Source organism: Chiloscyllium plagiosum, unplaced genomic scaffold (assembly GCF_037043375.1).
Source record: "Chiloscyllium plagiosum isolate Xiang-an unplaced genomic scaffold, Cpla_swu_hap1 HiC_scaffold_34, whole genome shotgun sequence".
Taxonomy (NCBI): domain Eukaryota; kingdom Metazoa; phylum Chordata; class Chondrichthyes; order Orectolobiformes; family Hemiscylliidae; genus Chiloscyllium; species Chiloscyllium plagiosum.
In genome coordinates, this window is record NW_028270172.1 from 18,292,501 (window position 1) to 18,315,281 (window position 22,781).

Genomic DNA, 22,781 nt, shown 5'->3' on the forward strand with positions numbered 1-22,781 from the left:
GACAATAGCCCTGTCCCTCTAAGCATCCTCTACAAGTGACTGGGGTGGGTCCAAAACTGAGGTATGTCACTCTCCTTCAGACATATGAAAGAAATACCTATGAACTCTGTAGCAGGAGCTGTTAACTTCACATCTGTTTAAATTGCATTCATCTGCACATAGTAAGCTTGACATTACCATAGCTGTTTGCGGGAGCATACTAGACACAAACTGTAGTTCCAGTGGTCCCCAGTATCACAGCTGCCTTTACGCCCACCTCCAACCACCTACTGCACATTCAGCTACCATCTCCCCAGCCTCACCCCCCCCCCCCCCCCCCCTCCCTCCCTTTTATCTCTTCACCCCCAAGGCTCCCAGCCTCATTCCAGATGAAGGGCTCCAGCCCGAAATGTCAATTTTCCTGCTCCTCGGATGCTGCCTGACCTGCTGTGCTTTTCCAGCAACACACTCTCAACCCAGTATCTTAGGGGCCTGTTTTCAGCCCATTTGATTCACTCCACGTGATATCAATAAATGGTTGGAGACACTGCAAAGGCTATGGAATCTGACAACACTCCAGCAACAGTACTGAAGACATGTGCTCCAGAACTTGCCACACCCTCGGTTGTGCTGTTTCAGTAGTTATAACACTGGCACCTACCCCATAATGTGGAAGATTGCCCAGTTATGTCCTGTACACAAAAAGCAGGACAAATCCAACCCAGCTAATTACCACCCCATCAGTCTACTCTCAATATCAGTAAAGTGATGGAAGGTGTCATCAACAGTGCTATCAAGCAGCACCTGCTCAGTGACATCCAGTTTGGGTTCCGCCAGGGCCACTCAGCTGCTGACCTCATTACAGCCTTGATTCAAACATGGACAAAAGAGCGGAATTCTAAAGATGAGGTCAGAGTGATAGCCCATGACAAAAAGGTTGCATTTGATCAATTGTGGTATTAAGGAGCCCTGGCAAAACTGGAATCAATGGGTATCGGGGGCAAACTCTCTGCTAGTTGGAGCCATACCCAGCACACAGGAAGATGACCGTGGTTGTTGGAGGTCAGTCATCTCAGCTCCAGGACATCTCTGCAGGAGGTCCTCAAGTTAGTGTCTTGGCCTGATCATCTTCAGCTGCTTCATCAATGACCTTCCTTGCATCATAAGGTCAGAAGTGGGGCTGTTCGCCAACGACTGCACAGTGTTCAGCACAATTCGCGACTCCTCAAGTACTGAAACAGTTCATATTCAAATGCAGAAAGACCAGGACAATGTCCAGGCTTGGGCTGAAAAGTGATAAGTAACATTTGTGCCACACAAATCCCACTCAAATGACCATTTCCAATGAGAAACAGTCTTTCACCCCATGATATTCAGTGGCTGGAATGGGACTATTTGGCCCCACCCTTTTGGCGCTGATCATTTGGCCCTGCCGTTTTGGCTCTAAACTATTTTGGTGCTCATTACTTTGGCGCTGAGCTGTTTTGGTGCCAATTCAGAATAAAAAAAGTCTTGTAGAGCCCGTAAGAAATTTGTTTTTATTGCATTGTAAGAAATAAATCTAATTCTTAAAACGAATTTCGACAATTTGCTACATTTATCAAACACATACAGATAACCATCGTGTGAAAAGTTTGGTTTGTCTCTCTTGTTTTTAGCAATTTCTGGTATAGGCTCTACAAGAAAATAGAAAGAAAATTGTATTACAGCTTTCCAATGTGAAGATGGAAGGGCTTAAGTATCAAGGCAGTAGATGAGTATTAACAATTGTTAAATGAGAAAATGATTACAAAACGAGATTTGAATCTACAGCGGGTCATTACAGCTTTGACTATCAACTCTTGCTAGTTGAGAAAATTACATCGGGTCGTTAGTCATCCTCTCTTCTTTAACCAAACAAGACATTTTTTTATTCCGAATTGGCGCCAAAACAGCTCAGCGCCAAAGTAATGAGCGTCAAAACAGTTTAGAGCCAAAACGGTGGGGCCAAATGATCGGCGCCAAAAGGGCAGTGCCAAAACGTACCCGACCCTTCAGCGGCGTAACCATCAATGAATCCCCCATTATCAACACCCTAGGAATTACCACTGACCAGAAACTGAACTGGACCAGCCATATCATTTAGTGGCTATAAGTGCAATTAGAGACAAGAAATCCTGCAATGAGTAACTCACTGCCCAAAGTCTGCCCACCACCTACAACGAACAAGTCAGGTATATGATGGAATACTCCCCACTTGCCTGGATGGGATCAGCTCCCACAACATTCAAAAAGCTTGACATCATCCAGGACAAAGCAGCCCGCTTGATTAGCACCATATCCACAAGCATCCACTTCCTCCACTGCTACAAGATGCATGGAGGAAATTCACCAAAGATCCTTAGACAGCATCTTCCAAACCCATGACCACTTCCATCAAGAAAGACAAGGGCAGCAGGTTCATGGGAAAACCATCACCTGCAGATTCCCCTCCAAGCCATTCACCAACCTGGCTTGGAAATATATCGCCATTCCCCCACTGCCACTTGGTCAAAATCCTGGAATTCCCTCCCTCATGTCATTGTGGGTCAGACTACATTACGTGTTGAGTAGTTCATGAAGGTAGTTCATGAACACCTTCTCAAGGGGAAGGGCAATAAATAATGGCTCAGCCAGCAACACCCACATCCCACAAGTGAGTAAAACAAATACAGGTGGTAAACTGACTTCAAAATGCAAGTGAACCCAAAGAGTCAAATGAAGTGATAAACGTGTAAAATTATTCATCCATGATAGAACCTTCAATTCAATACTTCAATTTGTTTTTCTTTCCTCCCTTACTGCATACCTCTCTCACTCTTGCCAATAGCTCCTTCTCCATTGAGCTATTCAATTCCCTCCTGTGGGAATGATGGGACATTTTCCAACATTACAGGTGATATATATCAATATGGAATAAAAATTAAAAGAACTGTGGATGCTGTAAATCAGACACAAAAATAGAAACTGTTGGAAAAGCTCAGTTGGTCTGGCAGCATCAGCAGAGAGAAATTGGGGTCACTCGACCCGAAACGTTACCTCTGATTTCTCTCCACAGATGCTGCCAGACCTGCTGAGCTTTTCCAGCAATTTTTATTTCTGTACAATAACATGGAAATTACAAGATAAAGCAATGGTCACAATCCCATTTAATTTCTGGTTTCATGAGAAGAAAATACATCAAATTTATCAAGACCTGTAAAGTCTGTTTCATCAGAAAAAGGCTTTGAAGACAACCTGATTGTGGGAACTAATCAAATTTTACCAGCGATGACAATTTACTTCCCACAGTTGAAGTTGACAAAGAATTCTGGGTTAATGTGATGTGGGAAAGTTTCAAAAGTGTAGTGCTCATTCACTATATATCTCATACAGAGTTGTGTGACCTTTTGTGACCGCCAATTACTGGTAAAGGTCACACATTTCCACCAGTGTTTGAGGACAGTAATCGTGACATTTTCACCCACAAAGTGCATGGTACTCTCACTCTACAGCTGAAATCCAGGAGCACCACACTTTCTCTCACACAGAGTGCTATCAATTCTTCGACTTTATCTTCAAAACTGATCAACGACCAACTGCTGTTTATGCCGGTGACTGTTTTGCTCTTAACCTTTCGTACTGGTAACTGTTATCATTGTCAAGTAATAAATGTCAATATCTCAGTGGATGACTTTAAAGACTGTGACACAATTGAAAAGGTTACCCAAATCATTAACTGAGGTTCAACCCAGAGCTATGATTATTCCCAAAATAACTCATCCATATTCCAAAAAGGAAAGAAAGCAGTGTTAAATTTACTAAAAGTTCTTTCTTCCTTCTGCTGGACTCTGGGGGTGCGTAACCGATGGCAATGGCAAACATTGGTTACACTATTTACTGGTCACGCCCCTGTAACTCAGCTATACTATGGTGGCCTAGGAGGGCAACCTCTCTGTAAACATACCTCATGCACGTTCAAAACAAAGATAAACAACTCAAGTGCCATTGGTTAAGGCCTTGTATAAGAGAGGCGAGTTCAGGCTGTATCTATATTTGTTATCAGCTAACCTGGCATTCACTGGAATGCTGCCATGCTTTAATAAGGAAGGTGGTGGAAGATCCATCAGTAATGCTTTTACAAACTGCTGACATGTATTCCAAAGGGCATTGCTCTGTAATGCCACGAGATGTGCTTTTTGTCTGATGCCAATTTATTGAAATCCAGCCATTTGGCCCGCTCAAGCTTGGCTGACTAAATGGAAGTTAACCCCTAATGACTGTGAGCAAACTAACCACAAAAGGGGAGGCAACAGCCTAGTGGTATTATCGTAGGAGTGATAACCCAGAGATGCTGGTAATGTTCTGGGGACCTGGGTTCAAGTCCTGCCAAGGTAGATGGTGGAATTTGAAATCAAAAAATATCTGCAATTAGGAGTTTAATGATGATCATGAGTTAGTTCTCAGGAAAAATCTATTTGGCTCATTAATGCCCTCTCGGGAAGGAAACTGCAATCCTTATTTGGTCTATAAGTGACCCCAGATACATAATAATGTGGTTGACACTTAACTGCACTCTGGGCAATTAGGAATGGGCAATAAATGCTGGCTTGGAACGTGATGCCCAAATTCTATGAATGAATAGAAAAGTAGGTTACATGTTTTCTTTACTGATAAGCTTGTAACATTGATATTTTTCTGCAAATGTCACCACTTACCAATGTTATGAGGGAAAACAAAAATCAATGAGTACAATGCAAATTTTAAAATACGGATGATGGGAGAGTCTCTTCTGGTGATCTTGGGATCCAGATAACAGCGTATAAACTGCTAAAGTTACTGTCGAGATATTAGTTATAACAGTTCAATTTTTTGGTTGACTTCTTCCAGTATTTCCACTTTCAGCATTTCCATATGCCAGTATTTCCTAGTAATGGGAATGAGAAAAAGGGGTATGAAGTATTGAAAAAGTAAGTGCGTATTTCATGAATCAACACTTCAGCAACATGTCAGTCGAGCAATTTTTGTTGCTTTCTAATGCAAAGCATATTGGAGAGGAGCATCAGATGCATAGAGGACTGGGAGATACAAAGGGAAGAAACAGTGGGTCAGAAATTAGCGGGATCAGACAGTGGAGGGAAAATCACTGGATGGAGCAGGATGGATTAGGAGCCAATGGGCGTTAAAAAGATGGAGCATGCTAAATCCCGTTGGTCAGCTGGAGGTATGAATCACCACATGGCTTACAATACAGTGACAACAAAAGGGACATTGGCTCAAGGAAGTGGAGGATTGGAAATGAAAAAGTGTGGTTGCAATGTATTGGGGAAATATAGGGAAGCAAAAAAGGAATAAAAAATGAGTGTTGGCGACTATGACATTACCACTGATTGTTATTAAAGCCCATCTGGTTCACTAATGCTCTTTAGGGAAGGAAATCTGCCGTCCTCTCCTGGTCTGGCCTACACGTGACTCCAGGCCCAAAGCAATGTGGTAGACTTTTAACTACTCTGTGAAATGACCTAACAAACTACTCCATTCAAGGATAATTAGGAATGGGTAACAAATACCAGCCTTGCCAGGGGACAGCCATATCACACATGGAAAGTAATAAACTTTTAAAAATGGGATTCTTGACTTTATAAACAGAAATATTGAGGTCAAAAGCAGGGATGTTATAAAATACTTTTTTAAAAATTAGGTGTCAGCTGTGTCCAAATCTGGGCACCACTTTTCAGAAAAATATCAAAGTTTTGGGAAGAGAGAAGATGCTAAGACATTGTCTTTCTCAAGCAAAGAAAAGTCTATGGAGATTTTAATAGGAGGTGTTTAAACGATGAAAGGTTATGACAGAGTAAATTATGATCCAATGTTTGCAGTGGTGGAGTTATTTATAGTGAACACAGAGTTTGTTTCATTTGTTAGAGAACTAGAAGTATGAAGAGTTGTATCATATTTAAATAATTAGAATGCGCCTGAAAAACACTCAATATGAATGTTTCAGAAGGAAATTGGATATACACTCAGAGGGAGCAAGTGAGAGCTGGAACAAGGGAGTGTGACTAATTGTACAACTTTTGCCAAGAGCTAATGCAGGCATGCAGGGCTAAAGCTGCTAAACTCTGTGGCTTTACCACTCAAATTAGAGACAAATGAACATTCTGATGCTGTTTACCAGTTTCGCTTCAATCCAAGATGGCTGCAAAATCTTGATGAAGAGCTGGGTGGGTTATAGACTGCAGCAGCTGGACTGTGTTGGGAGGTAGAATTTGCTGCAACTTAGCCCTGCCTTAAAGTGAAAACAAGACATTTAAAATATGCTTCTGTCCCAACCCCCATCAAAATGCATCACTTTGCAACACCCTTGACTAAATGGCATCTGTCATTTGTCTGCCCATTTCACCTTGGTCTGGAGCGTAATACTAATCTCCTCACAGCTCACTCTTCCAAGCTTTATGCCATCTGGTAATCCTTACAATGTCCTTGTATATTCGATTGTAGTCATTGAGATGGAACAAGAACAGCCATGATCTGAGTACCTGTGCTGGACCTTTGAGGAATACCAATGCGCACGTTCCTCTAGTCTGGGAAACTTCATATTCACGCTGTTCTTTGCCTTCTACAGAATTCAACCTTTCGGACATTCTGATATTCCTGACATGCAGCTTCACCAAACCCCTTACGAAAATTCACCCACATCATCCGCATTAAGCCTCCCTCTTGCCTGGTCAGAAATCTCAATCGGATTAATTAAATATCATTCCCCTTTAAAAGAAAATCACACTGGCATTCTTTAAATTCATCAACACTCATCCACGTGGCTCTTAATTCTGTCCTGAATTATTGTTTCTCAAAGTCTCCCCACCACTTTCATTAAACTAAGTGACCTCCAGGAGCAGGACTTATCCTTAAAATCCTTCCTGAACAAGGATGTAGCATCTACAATTCGCCAATCCTCCCCAAATCTAACTCCACAATGTGAATCTTTACTTCCTATGGCACCTGTACTGGTATCAACGTGATATAACCTAGCCTGTCTACAACATCTGCTTTATCAATTTTTAGCCTATCCAATATCCAACAACTCCTCTTCGATAATGTCCACTTCTCTAGATGCAAACTCCTCACTTTGTACCTCGGTCACACCACTGCTTTCATGTGCAGGGCTGCAATTGGCTCCACCCTATCTCTCACTATTCTTCTAATGTTTTTGATTCCCTTTTCACGTTGGGGTGGTGGGTTGGTTTAGCTCAGTCGGCTAGACAATTGGTTCGTGATACAGAGTGACACCAACAGTATGGGGGTTCATTTCCCGCGATGGCTACCATGAAGGATTCTCCTTCTCAATCTCTCCCCTCACCTGAGACACAGTGTCTGTCAGGTCAAACCACCACCTGCTGTCTCTTTCTACTGAGAGAGCAACCCTACGGTCTGGTAAGACTATGCCGACTTTATTGACACACAACTGTTCTGGTCAGGCTAACATGTGAATGAAAAAGTCAAATCTGCGTACCTTTAACTGGAGCTTCTTTAAGGTGGGAATATTAGGAACCACACTCCAGAAGAATGGTAGCGAATGACGGTCATTACAATGTCTATCTTGAGGTAGGAAGTACAGTATCGAGAATAACAAAATATTTTAATTTCACTAACAACAAATCTACCAGAGGGGCTATGTGAAAGGAGGTAACTGGGTATGGATATTACTTTCGCACTTTACCCATTTGCCCAAAAGAGAATTTTTAAGCTTGTGCTACTCTTCCCAGTAATAGGCACACCCAAAGCCACACCGAGGCTCTGATGAAATATGAAATTTGTCCTCAGTGCAGTATCAACTCTCTTGGTTTATGACTGCGTTGTTTTATTGGCTGGGAGTTAACAGCTCCTTCTCTTTACCCCCCACCCTTACAAGCCATGACAAAATGTGCATTGCCCATCCCCAAGTGAAGAGTGGTCTTATGTCTCAAGGGGCACAAATGGCCCAACAGCGGGGGAGGGGTGCCAGCAGAAATGCCGCCGCTGGGTAAATGCCAGCGGTGACTGCCTCCGGATGTCAGATTCCAGCCACAGTGTCAGAATTCGAGGCAGCCTTGGGGATGTACTCCTGGGAGAGTGGTGACGACCAGTGATAAATTGTAAGAGAAAAAAACCCAGAACTTTACAGAGCACACAGAAGCTGTTCAACCCATCATCTCTCACTCCAGCCAAAAACAGGGCAATTCAGGCCCATTCCATTCTCCAGCTCTGCTTGGTTAGAGTACTTCAGCTGCACCTACTTTTGAAATGACAATCTACCACCTTTTCAGTTACTGAATTTCAGACACCCACTACCCTCCGAGTCTAAATATTTCTAACCCTCCCCCAACTTTCTGTTTATTCCTTTCAAGCTTTGCTTCCTGGGCAGTGGCCTGTGTGCTGACTGAAATAGGTCCATCCTATACACACACTCATCTGATTTTATGCTTCAATTAACTCTCCCCTCGGTTTCTTTTGTTTTGAAGACAGCAATCCCAGACTGTCCAAACTTTCTTTCTAGCTCGTGTTCTCTACTATTGGCAACATTCTTGGAAGTTTCCTCTGCACCCTCTCTTAGTAGGATCACATCCTTCTTGTAATGTGGAGACCAGGACTGCTTGCAACTCTCCAACACTGGCTTAATTTTTTTGTTAAACTAGCTCCAGTATCACCTCCCAGTCTCGGGAAATCACTTCACTCTTTTGTCCTACCACCTTTGGCGATATGTGGATGCGTACCCAAAGTCCCTCTATCTGTCAATACTTCCCTGAATCCTACTGTGGTTGGATAAGGTGGTCAAGAAGGCATACAGCATGCTTGGCTTCAACGGCTGGGTCATCAAATATAAAAGTTGACAAGTTATGTTACAGCTGTACAAAACCTTAGTTAGGCCACATTTGGAATATTGCATGTAGTTCTGGTCGCTACATTATCAGAAGGACGTAGAAGGTGAGGTGGTTTACCAGGATGTTGCCTGGTCTGGAGGGTTTTAGTTATGAGGAGAGGTTTGATAAACCTGGATTGTTTTTACTGGAAAGGTGAAGGCTCAGGGGTGACCTGAAAGAGGTCTACAAAACTGTGAGAGGCATAGATAGGGTGGATTGTCAGAGGCTTTTTCCCAGGGTGGAAAGGTGAACTACAGGAGGGCACAGGTTCAAGGTGAGAGGGGGAAGGTTTAAGGGAAAGGTGCAAGGAAAATGTTTCACCCAGAGGATGGTGGGTGCTCTGGGACACACTGCCAATAGAGGTGGTGGAAACAGGCACGTTAACAACATTTAACGTATATTTTGATTGACACATGAATGGGAGGTGAACAAAGGGATAGAAACCACACATGGGCAGTATGTAATGGGTCTAAATAAGGATTAGAATCAGCACAGGCTTGGTGGGCCTGTTCCTTTGCTGCACTGAATTACATTTCTTGTGTACTCACTTGCCTTGCTTGTCCTGCCCAAAGTGTTCAGAATTGTCCTCTTGCTATGTTCCTGACCAGCTGCTCTGATCTTTACTTGTGGTGTACAGCTGTCTTTGGCACCAGTGACCACACTGTTCATATTTGGTATCATGCCTCAAATGGTCTCAATCGTGTCGCCTACATTCAAGTCTAAATCCTTGACTGACCACGAAAACCCAGGGACTGAGCATTGAGCCCGACAGAATCCATTGGGAGCAGATGCCAGGCCACAAAAAAAATCCATTGAGCATTCCCCTTTGCCTTCTGTCACTGAGCTTGCTACTACTTTACCCAACTGTGTCCAATTCTTCACATATAATTATCCACGGAAAGCAGCCAGTTTTAGAGAGTTAGACTGTCCACCTCGTGCAACCATTAGAAACTGTTAAGAACCCACAGGAATAGAACAGAATCCCCACAGTGTGGAAATAGGCTATTTGGCACTCAAAGACCACACCGACCCTCCAAAGAGCATCCCACCCAGACCCACCCTCCTACCCTGTTCCTGTAACCCTGCATTTCCAACCTGGCCTGTATATCCCTGCACACTACAGGACAATTTAACGTGGCCAATCTACCTAACCTGCAGATCTTTGGACTCAGGCAGGAAACCCATGCAGTACAAACTCTACACAGACTGCCGCCTCAGGCTGGAATTGAACCCGGGTCCCTGATACTGTGAGGCTGCAGTGCTAATCACTGTGCCATCCCTAAGTATAGATCACAGACACTGCATAATGTGACTGTCTCTTCAGTAAAAACAGATGCCACCTGCATCCATTAATCATGGCATATTACATACGTGTGCATAGAGACAACAATCAAACACAGAACTGGATTAGGTCATGCACCCTGTTCCTCAATTCTGTATACCTACCTCCTCCTGGTCCTGTATACCCACCTTTCACCCCCTTGCTTAGCAACCCTCTCAAAAATATTCAAGGACACTGCTTGCACCACCTTTTCAGGACAATAAAAAGAGTTCCAAAGACTCATGACTCTCAGAGATAAAATATTGTTCCTCATCTCATCTTTGTCCTAAATGGGCAACCCCTGATATTTAAGCAGTGGCCCCTAGTTCCAGATTTTTCCAGAACAGTTTGGGAAAAGGAAGCATCCTCTCCACGCCCACCCAGTTAAGGTGTCTCAGGATCTTATTTGTTTCAATCATGTCATCTCTTCATCTGCTAAACTCCAGTGGATCTAGATTAGAGTGGTGCTGGAAAAGCACAGCAGGTCAGGCAGCATCCGAGGGGCAGGAAAATGAACATTTCAGGCAAAAGGCCTTCATCAGGAATGATTCCTGATGAAGGGCTTTTGCCCGAAACGTCGATTTTCCTGCTCCTCGAATGCTGCCTGACCTGTTGTGCTTTTCCAGCACCACTCTAATCTTAACTCTAATCCCAAGCATCTGCAGTACCGACTACTGTCCAGTGGATCTAAACCTAGCCTGTCCAACCGCTCCTCAAAAGAACAACCCAGGCATTCATCTAGTGAACCTTCTCTGAACTACTTCCTGTGCATTTACACCCTCTCTTAAATAAGACCAACACTGTGCACAATAAAGTCATGACAGTCCCAGAGGATTGCATTCTCATTAGAGAGAGAGAGATGACTGTTGGCAGTTTAACCTGAGGGTCACCACGGCTCATTTAGGGGCAAAGTTGACAAGGTGGGGTCTTCATATGACCTCAGTGGGTGTAGGAATTGAACTGACACTGTAGCTGTCACTCTGCATCGCAAAGCAGCCATCCAGCCAACTAAGCTAACCAACCCAGGACTCCCGATGTGATGTAGAAACTGTAAGAGTGTACCATGTGTGGTGTAAAAGGCTGGCTCCAAATGTTGCTCACTCTATCCTCTTTTAAGCAGCAGCAGCAGCACTGTAGGAAGGCACTGCAACATACATTTTCAAGGTTACTGATCGCTGCAAAGATAGAACTTCTTAAACATCTCTCAGCGTTAACTTTTGAACAAAGAAAATTACAACACAAGAACAGGTCCTTTGGCCCTCCAGGCCTGCGCTGATTCAGATTCTCTATCTAAACAGGTCACCTATTTCCTAAGGATCTGTATCCCTCTGCTCCCTGCCCATTCATGTATCTGTCTAAATACATCTTAAAAGACGCTATCATGCCCGCCTCTACCACCTCCGCTGGCAACGCATTCCAGGCACCCACCACTCTGCATAAAGAACCTTCCACGCATATCTCCCCTAAACCTTTCCCCTCTCACCTTAAACTCATGCCATCTAGTAATTGAGTCCCCCACTCTGGGAAAAAGTTTCTTGCTATCCACCCTGTCTCTCCTGATGAAGGGCTTATGCCCGAAACGTTGATTCTCCGGCTCCTCAGATACTGCCTGACCTGGTGTGTTTTTCCAGCACCACCCTCTCGACTCTGAGCTCCAGCATCTGCAATCCTCACTTTCTCCTCCCTGTCTATACCTCTCATGGTTTTGTAGACCTCAATCAGATCCCCTCTCAACCTCCATCTTTCTAATGAAAATAATCCTAAACTACTCAACCTCTCTTCATAGCTAGCCCCCTCAAAGAACAAAGAAAAAAGGTAATAAATCCTAAAAAAAAGAAATAAAATGCATGATCAAAACTGGAAAACAAATTTGCCAGTTTGATGAAGAAGTTAAATATGTAGTTAGGACAGAGAAACAAACAAAAGGATGGAGACAGCAAGGAAGAGCATACAATGCTTCATTGTAAGATGAAGGCTTGCTGGAGGTTTTCAGCCAGTTAATTTGTGGAAATTTCCAGCCCTGTATTGAGACCGCACTTGTTATTGGAGAAGGAAGTACACAGAGAAATGTTTAACTCAACTGATGTCACAAAAAAGGAAATTAGGTGCTATCTCACTTCCTCAGTAAGTAAACTCACAAACATCTTTACTGAATTAAATGCAGCAAAATGAAGCTTAATTGTCAGTCGAAACAGAGCATTTAATTCTAATGATAAGTAAACATCAGTCTCAATACACGAACAACAGACTGGATTAAGAGTTGAGTTAGCAACTTCCTGATGAAGGCCTTATGCCTGAAACGTCGATTCTCCTGCTCCTTGGATACTGCCTGACCTGCTGTGCTTTTCCAGCAATACACTCTCAACTCTGATCTCCAGCATCTGCAGTCCTCACTTTCTCTCTTCAGTCTCAATATGCGTACAACAGACTGGATTAAAGGTTGAGATAGCAACTTCTCTACAAACACAATAGGTTGGGTTTCATTAGATACATCAATACTTTTTAATCCTTCTGTGGGCCAGCATTTTGTGCCCATCATCAGATGTCATCTAGAAGGTGGTACTGAACCACCCTCGTGAACCAGTCAAACTCATCTGGTGACCTACCTACCCAGAAGAGCCATTATAGAAACCATTGACACTGTACGTCTCCTGTACCTGACTCTCTCACTGCCTCCCCCCTACCATCCCTCTATCTAGTGAATTCCACTTCAAACATATTTTTAAAACAGCTAGAGAAACAAGGAAACTTCATCCTGCACATCAAACTTTGCACTGACAGTTTATACTCAGATATAGCCCTTCCTTTCCTCAATACTCAGGCACTGTGAACCACTGCTTTTCAGTTTGATTTTAAAATGTGGGACATCATAACTTCCAAGTCATTTTTAAAAGAGTGAGCCATTTGGCACATGCTCTCATCCAGATAATCACAACAGAGCTCCAGTCACCAGTCTCTGCCTCAGCTTCCAACCCCCTTGGCACATGATATGTGTGCGCAGTGTGTGTGTGTGTTTGGTGTGTATGGTGTGTGTATGTGTTTGTGCACGCGTGCATGGTCTCTTTGTAAGTGTGCCTCTGTGTGCGTAAGTGTGTTTGTGTGTAAGTGTGTGTGAATGTATACATGTGTGTGTTTGCGTGTTATGGACTTTAGGCTTGGTTCAGCAGTGAGTGGGATATTTATTTATGCTCACATTTGGCAGTACAGCCTGTGGGATTACAGCAGTCTACAGAGACAAGATGGAAGCCAGACTTGCCTCCAACCCAGCAGCCACCTGCTCTCCATCTCCTGCCAACGTGTGGACCCTGACCCTGTTTTGATGTTCCGTCCTTGCCAACTTGAGGGGCATTTTTGCAGTTTCTGCCACTCCCATACTCTCCAAAAAATACCTTTTTAGCTGGAAAACACTTTGCCAAGTTCAGTGGTCATGAAAACCACCATCATAATAAATACAGGCTTCCTTTCTTTCACACAGAATTGACTATTTATGGACGCACCAGTCTATTATCATTTTATAAACTTTTAACAGTTGAACTTTGGGGTTACATATTCACAACTTTCTGATTTATCTTGCTCTCTCTACTAAGCTTCTCAAATCTAGGTTGTGTTCAAAATTATGGAAATTTCCCACTCACCCCCAAGTGTTTAAGGACTCTCACAGCCTTCCTTTGGCACGCAAGATGCTAACACTGAGATGAAACCAGTGAAAAACAATTTAGAAAGAGAATTTAAAAACAGGTCTAAAAGAAAACCTCATACAAGGAACAAACAAATGATTTAGGAGATGTACTTCATGTTTTATTTTGTATGCCAAGATTGACTACACAACTCAGTCATATCTCTAGTGCTTATTAGTTTTATTATATGGCCTTTCTCAATTACTCTCTATCTGCCCTATCAGTTTCAAACAAGGCAGCCTGTAGTATTTAATGGATTTCCGATGTCACTCAGACATTTTGTAAATAATACTGCGCGCACACACTGCTTTCACCCAGGAGTGTCTAATTTAGTGCGAAACTTGATCATTTAGATCATGCCCATCATATTTTCCAAATGACAGCTGAGAAATACTATGCAAAGGCAATCTGCTGCCTAAACAGTCAGTGTGAATGCTTCATCAAACGATACTTATAGATCGGCTAGCTCAGTTGACTGGATGGCTGGTTTTACACAGAGTGACACCACACTGGCGGGGCGGAGATATGATGAAGGACTCTCGTTTTCAACCTCTCCCCTTGCCTGAAGTGCGTTGACCCTCAGGTTAAACCACTACCAGATGTCGCTATCTCTCTAAAGAGTGCAGCCCCATGGTCCAGTTGGACTGTAGCAATTTCATCTTTACTTACAGCTTCTCAGAGGTCGTAGTAAACACTTGTAAACTGCCTTGTGATTGGACAATTTCACGGTGAAAGCTTGGTAGCAAAGCCAATGAGCAGCTTCATAAGGAAAAGGACCAGCAGCATCTCTGAATCCTAGAGATATCCCTGGGAAAAAATTGTAGATCACATAAATTCTAATAAATACATCATTTATGTAAGTGATTTAGATGAGAACATGGTTTGTAAGTTTACAGAAGACACCAAAATTGGTGGCATAGTGGATAGTGAAGAAGGTTTTCGAAAATTACAAATGGCTTTTGATTAAATGGGTAAATGGGCTGAAAAATGCCAGATGGAGTTTAACCTTGATAAATGTGAGGTACAGTAAACAGGGGTAGGGGCTTATACAATTAATGGTAGACCCTGGGTAGTGTCAAGGGCTTTTGCCCGAAACGTCGATTTCGCTGCTCCTTGGATGCTGCCTGAACTGCTGTACTCTTCCAGCACCACTAATCCAGAGTCTGGTTTCCAGCATCTGCAGTCTTTGTTTTTACCTAGTGTCATAGAGCAGAGAGACCTAGGGGTTCAGGTACATAATTCTTTAACGTTTGCATCACATAAAGAAGGATGATTAAAAAGACATCTAGCATGCTTGCCGTCATTGCTCAGTCCTTTTCAGTATAGGACTTGGCAAGTCATGTTGAGATTGTACTTGACATTGGTGAGGCCTTTTCATCGAATCCCCACAAAGTGGAAGCAGGCCATTTGACCCATCGAGTCCACACTGACCCTTCAAAGAGAATCCCAGCCAGACCCACCTCCCTCCAACCCTGCATTTCCCATGGTCAATTGACCTTCCCAGCACATCTTTGGCCTGTGAGAGGAAACCCACGCAGACATGGAAAGAATGTGAAACTCCACACTTTGTCTGTCCAAATAGAGACGGCTTTTTAAAGTGCAGTGTTACGCACAGTAACATATACTCTTCCCATATTAGGGAAAAACCGAGGATTCTGTGCTGGCCTACTTAACGGCCATCTCCCCACCTTCCACCATCACTGAAGATTGAAGACTAACCTCGGTTTTTAGCTTTCAGTATGGAGTAGCAACAAACAGCCATTTCAGAGATGACCTCAAGAAAGAACGAAGGGTTGTCTCTTACTCTTTGGCCAAATGGGAGTCGCAGAACACAAGCATGGAATCTATAAGCAATGAAAATAATCATAGTGTGTTTCCTTTTCGCAACTTTCATTCATGAAAGAAAGATGGCTTCGATTATTTTGGCTATAGTTTACTATGCCACAGAGAGATCTCAATATATTAACTGTTCATGGGACATGGACAGCATTTATTGCCCTTCCATAACTGCCCTGGAGAAAGTGGTGGTGAGCTGCCTTCTCAAACTGCCGCAGTTCAATTGCTCAAGGAAAGTCCCAATGCTTTTGGGAGGCGGGGTGGGGTTCCAGGAATTTGACTCATTGGTATTTAAGCAGTGACAGCGATATGGTTCCAAGCCAGGTTGGAGAGTGGTTTGGAGGGGAACTTGCATGTGGTGGTATTACCATGTATCTGTTGCCGTTGTCCTTCTAGGTGATATCAGTTAAAATGTTTGGAAAAGTGCTGCCTCAGGAGCCTTGATAAGATTAGATTAGATTAGATTTTTAGATTAGATTACTTTACAGTGTGGAAACAGGCCCTTCAGCCCAACAAGTCCACACCGACCCGCCGAAGCGTAACCCACCCATACCCCTACATTTACCCCTTACCTAACACTACGGGCAATTTAGCATGGCCAATTCACCTGACCTGCACATCTTTGGATTGTGGGAGGAAACCGGAGCACCTGGAGGAAACCCACGCAGACACGGGGAGAACGTGCAAACTCCACACAGTCAGTCGCCTGAGGCGGGAATTGAACCCGGGTCTCTGGCGCTGCGAGGCAGCAGTGCTAACCACTGTGCCACCGTGCTGCCCACTGCAGCGCATCATGTAGATGGTACACAGTGCTGCAACTGAGCATCAGTTGTAAAAAGGAATGAATATTGAACATGGTAGATGGGATGCCAATAAAGCAGGCTGTTTTGCATTCTGGACTGTGCAAGACTTTGAGTTTTGTTGAAGGTGCACCCATCCAGGCATGGAGAGTAATCCATCACACTTCAAACTTGTGCCTTTGTAGACAACAGACAGGGAGAGGGGAGATTGGAGTCCCTGGCTGTGGAATTCCTAGCCTCTGAGCTGACCTTGTAGACACAGTATTTATACAGCTATCTGGTCCAGTAGAATTTCTGGTCATAAGAACATGGAGCAGGTGTAGGTAATTCAGCCCCTCGAGTCTGCTCCCTCACCCAGTATAATCAAGGCTGATCTCAGTTCGGCTTCAACTCCACTTTCCTGCCTGCTCCCGGTAACCCTTTAACCCCTTAATAATTAAAAACCTGTCTACCTCCCCCTTAGACTTACTCAATGCCCCGGCATATACCGCACTCTGGAGCAGTGAATTCCATAGATTCCCAACTCGCCACCATTAAAGGCATATAAATGGTCATTGCATAAGCATATGGACAATAATGGAATAGTGTAGGTTAGATGGGCTTTAGATTGGTTTCGCAGGTCAGCACAACCATCAATGGGGAGGAAGGGCTTGTACTGCACTGTAATGTTCTATGTTCTTTGACCGAAGTAATTTCTCTTTACATCTGCTTTAAATCTGATACCCCCAATTCTAAAACTATGGCCTCTGATTCTAGATTGCCCCACATGTGGAAATATTCGCTCTAGGTCTACTTTGTCAATTCTTTTTAACAACGTATATCCCTCAAATAGACCTCAAGTAGTAACTCACATGGCGTTGATGGTGCAAAATTCAGCATTGGTAATGTCACTGAATGTCAAGGTGAGAAGGTTAGAATCTCTCATTTGAGAAAGTCAATGCCTGGCATAGACATTACTTATCATTTAGCAGCCCAATCCCAGATGTTGTCCGTAGCTTGCTTTATAACGACACAGACTGTTTTGGTTTCTGTGCAGTCATGAATGCTAGTGAGCATTGTGCAATCAGTGAGCAATACATTTTCAATCTTCAGACGGAGGCAAGGTCACTGATAGCAGAGCCCAGGACACCGCCCTAAGGATCTCCTACTGTAACGTTTGACTTCCGATTATGCACAACTATGTTTGTGCATAATGTATGACTCTGAAGTGCAACAGTTATTTTGGGTGCAAACGTGAGCATTCAGTGCACAGTGGAATTCTGCAAACTGAATTAGACTTGTAGCAGCATGATAAGTTTGTACAACCAGTTAAAGGCAGACTTTGGTCTTTCATAGGACCTTTCAGATGCTTACGGAGGCCTTCATAATCAATTAATTACTTTTTGCAGCAATACTTAAGAAAATAATTTCCTGTTCCATTTAGATAACAGATGAGGATCAATAAAGCACTTCACAAAAACAATGGAGCTATACCATCAATGAATAAATTCCACCCGATTAATTGCAGGTGAAAGGCTCCCAAAATATATTGAGCATCAGAATGGTACACAAAGTACATTTCACCTCCCCTAGAAGGGGAATGAGGTTAACTGTGAAGTACAGAGGTATTGTACTGCCACAGAACATCAGAAAGGCATTTTGTTGTCGCACTGGGGGATGAAGAAGTAATTGCAAGAAGTTATCAGGGTCAAAGAGTCTTAGAACATCTATACTGAAAAAAAATCCGATTAAAGTCCCTCTCATTAACCCTGTAGAGGGAAGTTAAACTCCAGTAAATATTAATTGTGCTGTCAAATCTTGGGATCCAAGATCTTGTGAGCGGCACAGTGGTTAGCACTGCTGCCTCACAGCGCCAGAGACCCGGGTTCAATTCCCACCTCAGGCGACTGACTGTGTGGAGTTTGCACGTTCTCCCCGTGTCTGCGTGGGTTTCCTCCGGGTGCTCCGGTTTCCTCAGGTTTCCTCAGGTGAACTGGCCATGCTAAATTGCCCGTAGTGTTAGGTAAGGGGTAAATGTAGGGGTATGGGTGGGTTGCGCTTTGGCGGGGCAGTGTGGACTTGTTGGGCTGAAGGGCCTGTTTCCACACTCCTAGTTAACGTAGATACCTCAACAGAGCTGAATGCTAGGTCAGTACTTACTGATCTATCAGAAGTAGTGTGTTTATCATAAAGTATCTGTGCTTTTGTAATTGGTACCCATGTTAATGGAAACATTCAGTATCATTGGTCCAATGTCTGCAGCTGGCCATAATAAGTGTGAATGGTGCAACAATGCATACGAATAAAGTAAAATTCATTCTATAATAGAATCTAACCATTGACATTCAATGTCAATACAATCACCGAATCCCCCACTGTCAACATCCTGGGGTTTAGCACTGACCAGGAGCTTAACTGGACCAGGCATATACAGATGGTGGCTCCAAGAACAGAGAAGAGACTGGGAATTCTGCAATGTGTGAATTACAGTTTATCAATAATCTCTACTTGCCTGGTTGTGTAGCTCCAACATTGCAGAAGCCCAACACCGTACAGGGCAAAGCAACCTGCTTTCTCTTCCTAAGAGAATTGCATGTGTTACTATACCACAGAAACCAAAATGGTTCAAGAGGGTAGCTCTCCACCACCTACCCAGGGTAATCAGGATTGGGAAATAATTGCTGGACATCCAACATTCCCTCTAATTATTTCCGCTGCTGCCCATGTGGGTCTCTGAGGTCCATGTGTGGCAGTTGCTTCTGAAACCGGATGTTGATACTGGGAATGGCGTCAGTTTGTCAACTGATCTGTGCAAAACTGCAGCTAAACAGCTTAGAGGAAACATCATCCACATGCCATTAAAAAAAATATTTCTTTGTACAAGCTGAAGGCAACAGAAAGAAGTCTTAAGGTGGACTGCAAAGCATCAAAAATACTTGGTCTACTTTGTTTTCAATGATTTCCCATCAGTGGCTGGTATTAGAATGCAAATTTAGCCAGTTGTTCAATAGAATACAAGATTTGACTGAGTAATACTGACATGAGTGGCTTTATGTTTTTCGCAAAATAAATAAACAAGTTAATTTATGATACAGCTTTTTAAAGTAAAACAAATTAATTAGCAGGTCAACATAACTAATCAACTATGCGTGCATTGTTTTCTTTTCAGACATCTGAATTAAGATCCAATTGTAGCAAATTATTCCGTTACACAAAAGGCCTACCTAACAACAGAAGTGTGCCTATTATGCAGTAAGGAAGTGTTTATACTTTATGAATGTTTACACCCAATGGAGGAAAGACTTTGTTTACAACGTCTGTTTAACAAAACAACCTTCACCAAAGTCCTGCTCCTCCAACTCACTGGCAATCTATCCAATCAACACATTGATTTTACAAAATCAGGGTCTGAAAAATGCTGCAAGTCAATCTTGATACAACTAAAAAACTATGAATGCCCATGAAAATTGTAAAATCAATGAAAAACCGTATGATGAGTCCTGAGTGAATTTGATGCTGTTTGAGTAATGCGCTATTCCTGGTATCATTCTAAACATTAACAAAGTTCAAGTGAATTATCAGGGAAGCTATCAAGGCTGTTAAATTGTTAACCACTAATATGTTTTTTTATAGGGTTATAAAATGTTAATCAACAACACACTTACTGCTATGGACTAAAATGTTAACTAACTGGTCATAGCACTAGGATCAAAGTCAACTTTATTTGATATGAGACTAATGTTGTGTGTTCTACCATCCACATCTTCTGGTTCTTTAGGGGTTACATGATCTAGTGGGTATGTGAGGGCAGATTCCCTCTGGTCTAATGTAGAGTCTTGTCCTGTAAACAAGATGTAAAGCTGTTGCAGAGATGCATTACACTGCAGGTTGTAAGAACAAGCTCTTTGTTACCACAGAACTATTGGGAGGACATAGCACCAGGGTTGACTCACATGAGATCCTATTTTACTCTCTTACCAAGTCAACATGACATTATTACAATGGCTGGTGCCTACTGGGCTCAATCAAGTATTAAACCTTTCAGATTCTTCCAGACACAAATACATCTCTCCCCTCCCCACAAGACCTGAAGAAAAAAAGAGCAGAATAGACCGTTCAACCCCTCAAGCCTGCTCCAGCATTCAATAGGATCATGGCTGATCAGGACACACCATCCCCACATCTCCAAGTGTGATTTTTTTCTGGCTAACTTTTAGGATTATACATTCATTCCAGTGCTATGATGGTGTTAAAATGGAATATCAAATTTTAACTTTTCAAGGGCTAAGCAAAGATGAAACATGAACCTGAACTGGCTACAGAGGTCTAACTGAGGCAGATTTCAAGAGATCCACGCGGAACAAACAAAATTGTCGACCCTGAAATTGCCATTTTTATTTAAAGACGTCAAAACCAGACAACTCAGTCAGCATCACGAAATTCTCGTTTTCTATTTTACTTCATAATTTTGGGAGGCTCAGCTTGGGAGAGTAGTGGAGCTATATTCAGGAATATAGACTGACTATATTTCAACAGTTGTTTCTAAGCAGCAGGGCAGAGAGAAGAGAAAATTAATTTGTGACAACAAAGGTTGGTACTCTCTCTCTCTTCCTACCTGTTCCTGTCATCATCTCAGAATTCAGCGAAAAAGCAAACAACCATTCATTGAGAACTCAAAGAAATCAACAGATTCCACTATTGCTGAGGATACAAGTCAATCATTAAACAACTGTGGTCCCAAATTAAGAATGGACTACATCAAGGATTTGAGGAACTGTTTATCTGGGTGACCTTCGTCTGTTCCAGACCAGCTCGCTCTTAAACTTACTGCTTGTACAGGTGTTTGATTGGAAAAGGCATTTGATTAATTTGTTGGAGCTCTTTGAGGATGTTGTTAATAAAATTTATAAAGGGAAGTTGATGGATATTAAACAGAAAACAAAGAACTGCAAACGCTGGAAATCTGAATCAAAAACAGAAATTGCTGGAGAAATTCAGCAGGTCTGGCAGCATCTGTGGAGAGAAAGCAGAGTTCACTCTTCATGTCCAGTGACCCTTCTTGAGAACTGAATGTAGCCAGGAAAAGGAAAAGAAAAAGAAAAGGTCTGGCAGCATCTGTAAACAGAAATCAGAACTGAGGGAGGGTCACCAGACCCAAAACAGTAACTCTGATTTCTCTGCACAAATACTGCCAGACCTGCTGAGCTTTTTCAGCAACTTCTGTTTTTGCTTCTGATTTACAGCATCCACAGTTCTTTTGGTTTTTATGTAGCCAGGAAAAGGTTGGTGTATACTCTGAAAATGGGAAGAGAGAATTCATAGTTGTGAAATATGTATAGGGTTTCTAGTTTTTGGTGCTAATGAGTTGCATGCAGCATATTTCCAACCTCACTAGACCATGCAGTTGAATTTGTATAGCTTGAACAGTTTATCTTCAATAGCCAATGCCTGCTATCTGATAATGTTGTGATACTTACTCCTAAGTCTAAACTTGTAATTCATGGAGGAGGGTCAGCTCACCAAAATCTTTAGCCTGGATCATTTATTTCCTTCAACAAAATTTGGATTTGTCTTGTACTGGAGACTGTCCAATCTCAGTTAACTCTTTGTGTGGGCAGTTGTTCAGTTTTTTGCTTTTCTGTGGTTATGTCCCACTTCAACATATTTTATAAGAGTGATCTAATGCTGCACATTAAAAGCATTTGGTTTAAGTAACTAGACACTGTTCACTCCTGTGAGTTCTCTTTGCTGCACAGTGTTGGCAAGGACTCGAAGTGTTCTAGCCACTGCATTGTCTTAGCATGTGTATCTCTTGTGATTCTGTACTGTAAGAATTAAATGGCTTCTGAAAATCTCTTCGATGAAGTTTGATCTGTTTTCCCTTAGGATTAATTAGTATTGCTTTCCTCACCACCCGAAATCGGGTTTTGTCAAAAGTTATGTCTTCTTTGTACTGTAATAAATCTGACAAAGACTCATGAGCAATGCTCACAACAATTCCATCTATTATGAATTCTGACTTTGAATGAATATTGTAGAACTTCTCCAGTAATTCATGGAAGGAATTAAAAATGTTATCTATGGGTACACCTGTACGTTTCTATTAAATGTTGCTTTTTCAAGACTTTTATTAATTCTGAAGTTGAAATAATTGTCAAAGGCTCTCAGTACCTCTTTGAACATGTCTTTTGCTTCTTTTACCCCTTAGAGAGCCATAACATAATCTGTTCTACTCCCAATTCTGTAGAGAAGTGTATTTACTTGTTCAGCTTCTGAATTATTATCAAGTTTA

At 42.5% G+C, this 22,781-nt stretch overlaps 1 protein-coding gene across 4 annotated transcripts in view; it reads right to left on the reverse strand.

Moving 5' to 3' along the window:
• Positions 1–368: 368 nt before the first annotated feature.
• tert (telomerase reverse transcriptase) overlaps positions 369–22,781 on the reverse strand; it is a 63,158-nt gene continuing 40,745 nt past the window's right edge. For 2 of the 4 annotated variants that reach the window (XM_087978529.1, XM_043719416.2), the window contains 4 exons: positions 15,594–15,718; positions 14,544–14,681; positions 6,152–6,265; positions 369–4,903 (listed from right to left, as the gene is read on the reverse strand). In XM_087978529.1, the coding sequence (XP_087834655.1) occupies positions 6,162–6,265; positions 14,544–14,681; positions 15,594–15,718 (367 nt within the window). In that variant the 3' untranslated portion in view covers positions 369–4,903; positions 6,152–6,161. The remainder of the gene's footprint in view (positions 4,904–6,151; positions 6,266–14,543; positions 14,682–15,593; positions 15,719–22,781) is intronic. The other 2 variants (XR_015752830.1, XR_015752831.1) reach the window with 2 other exon arrangements.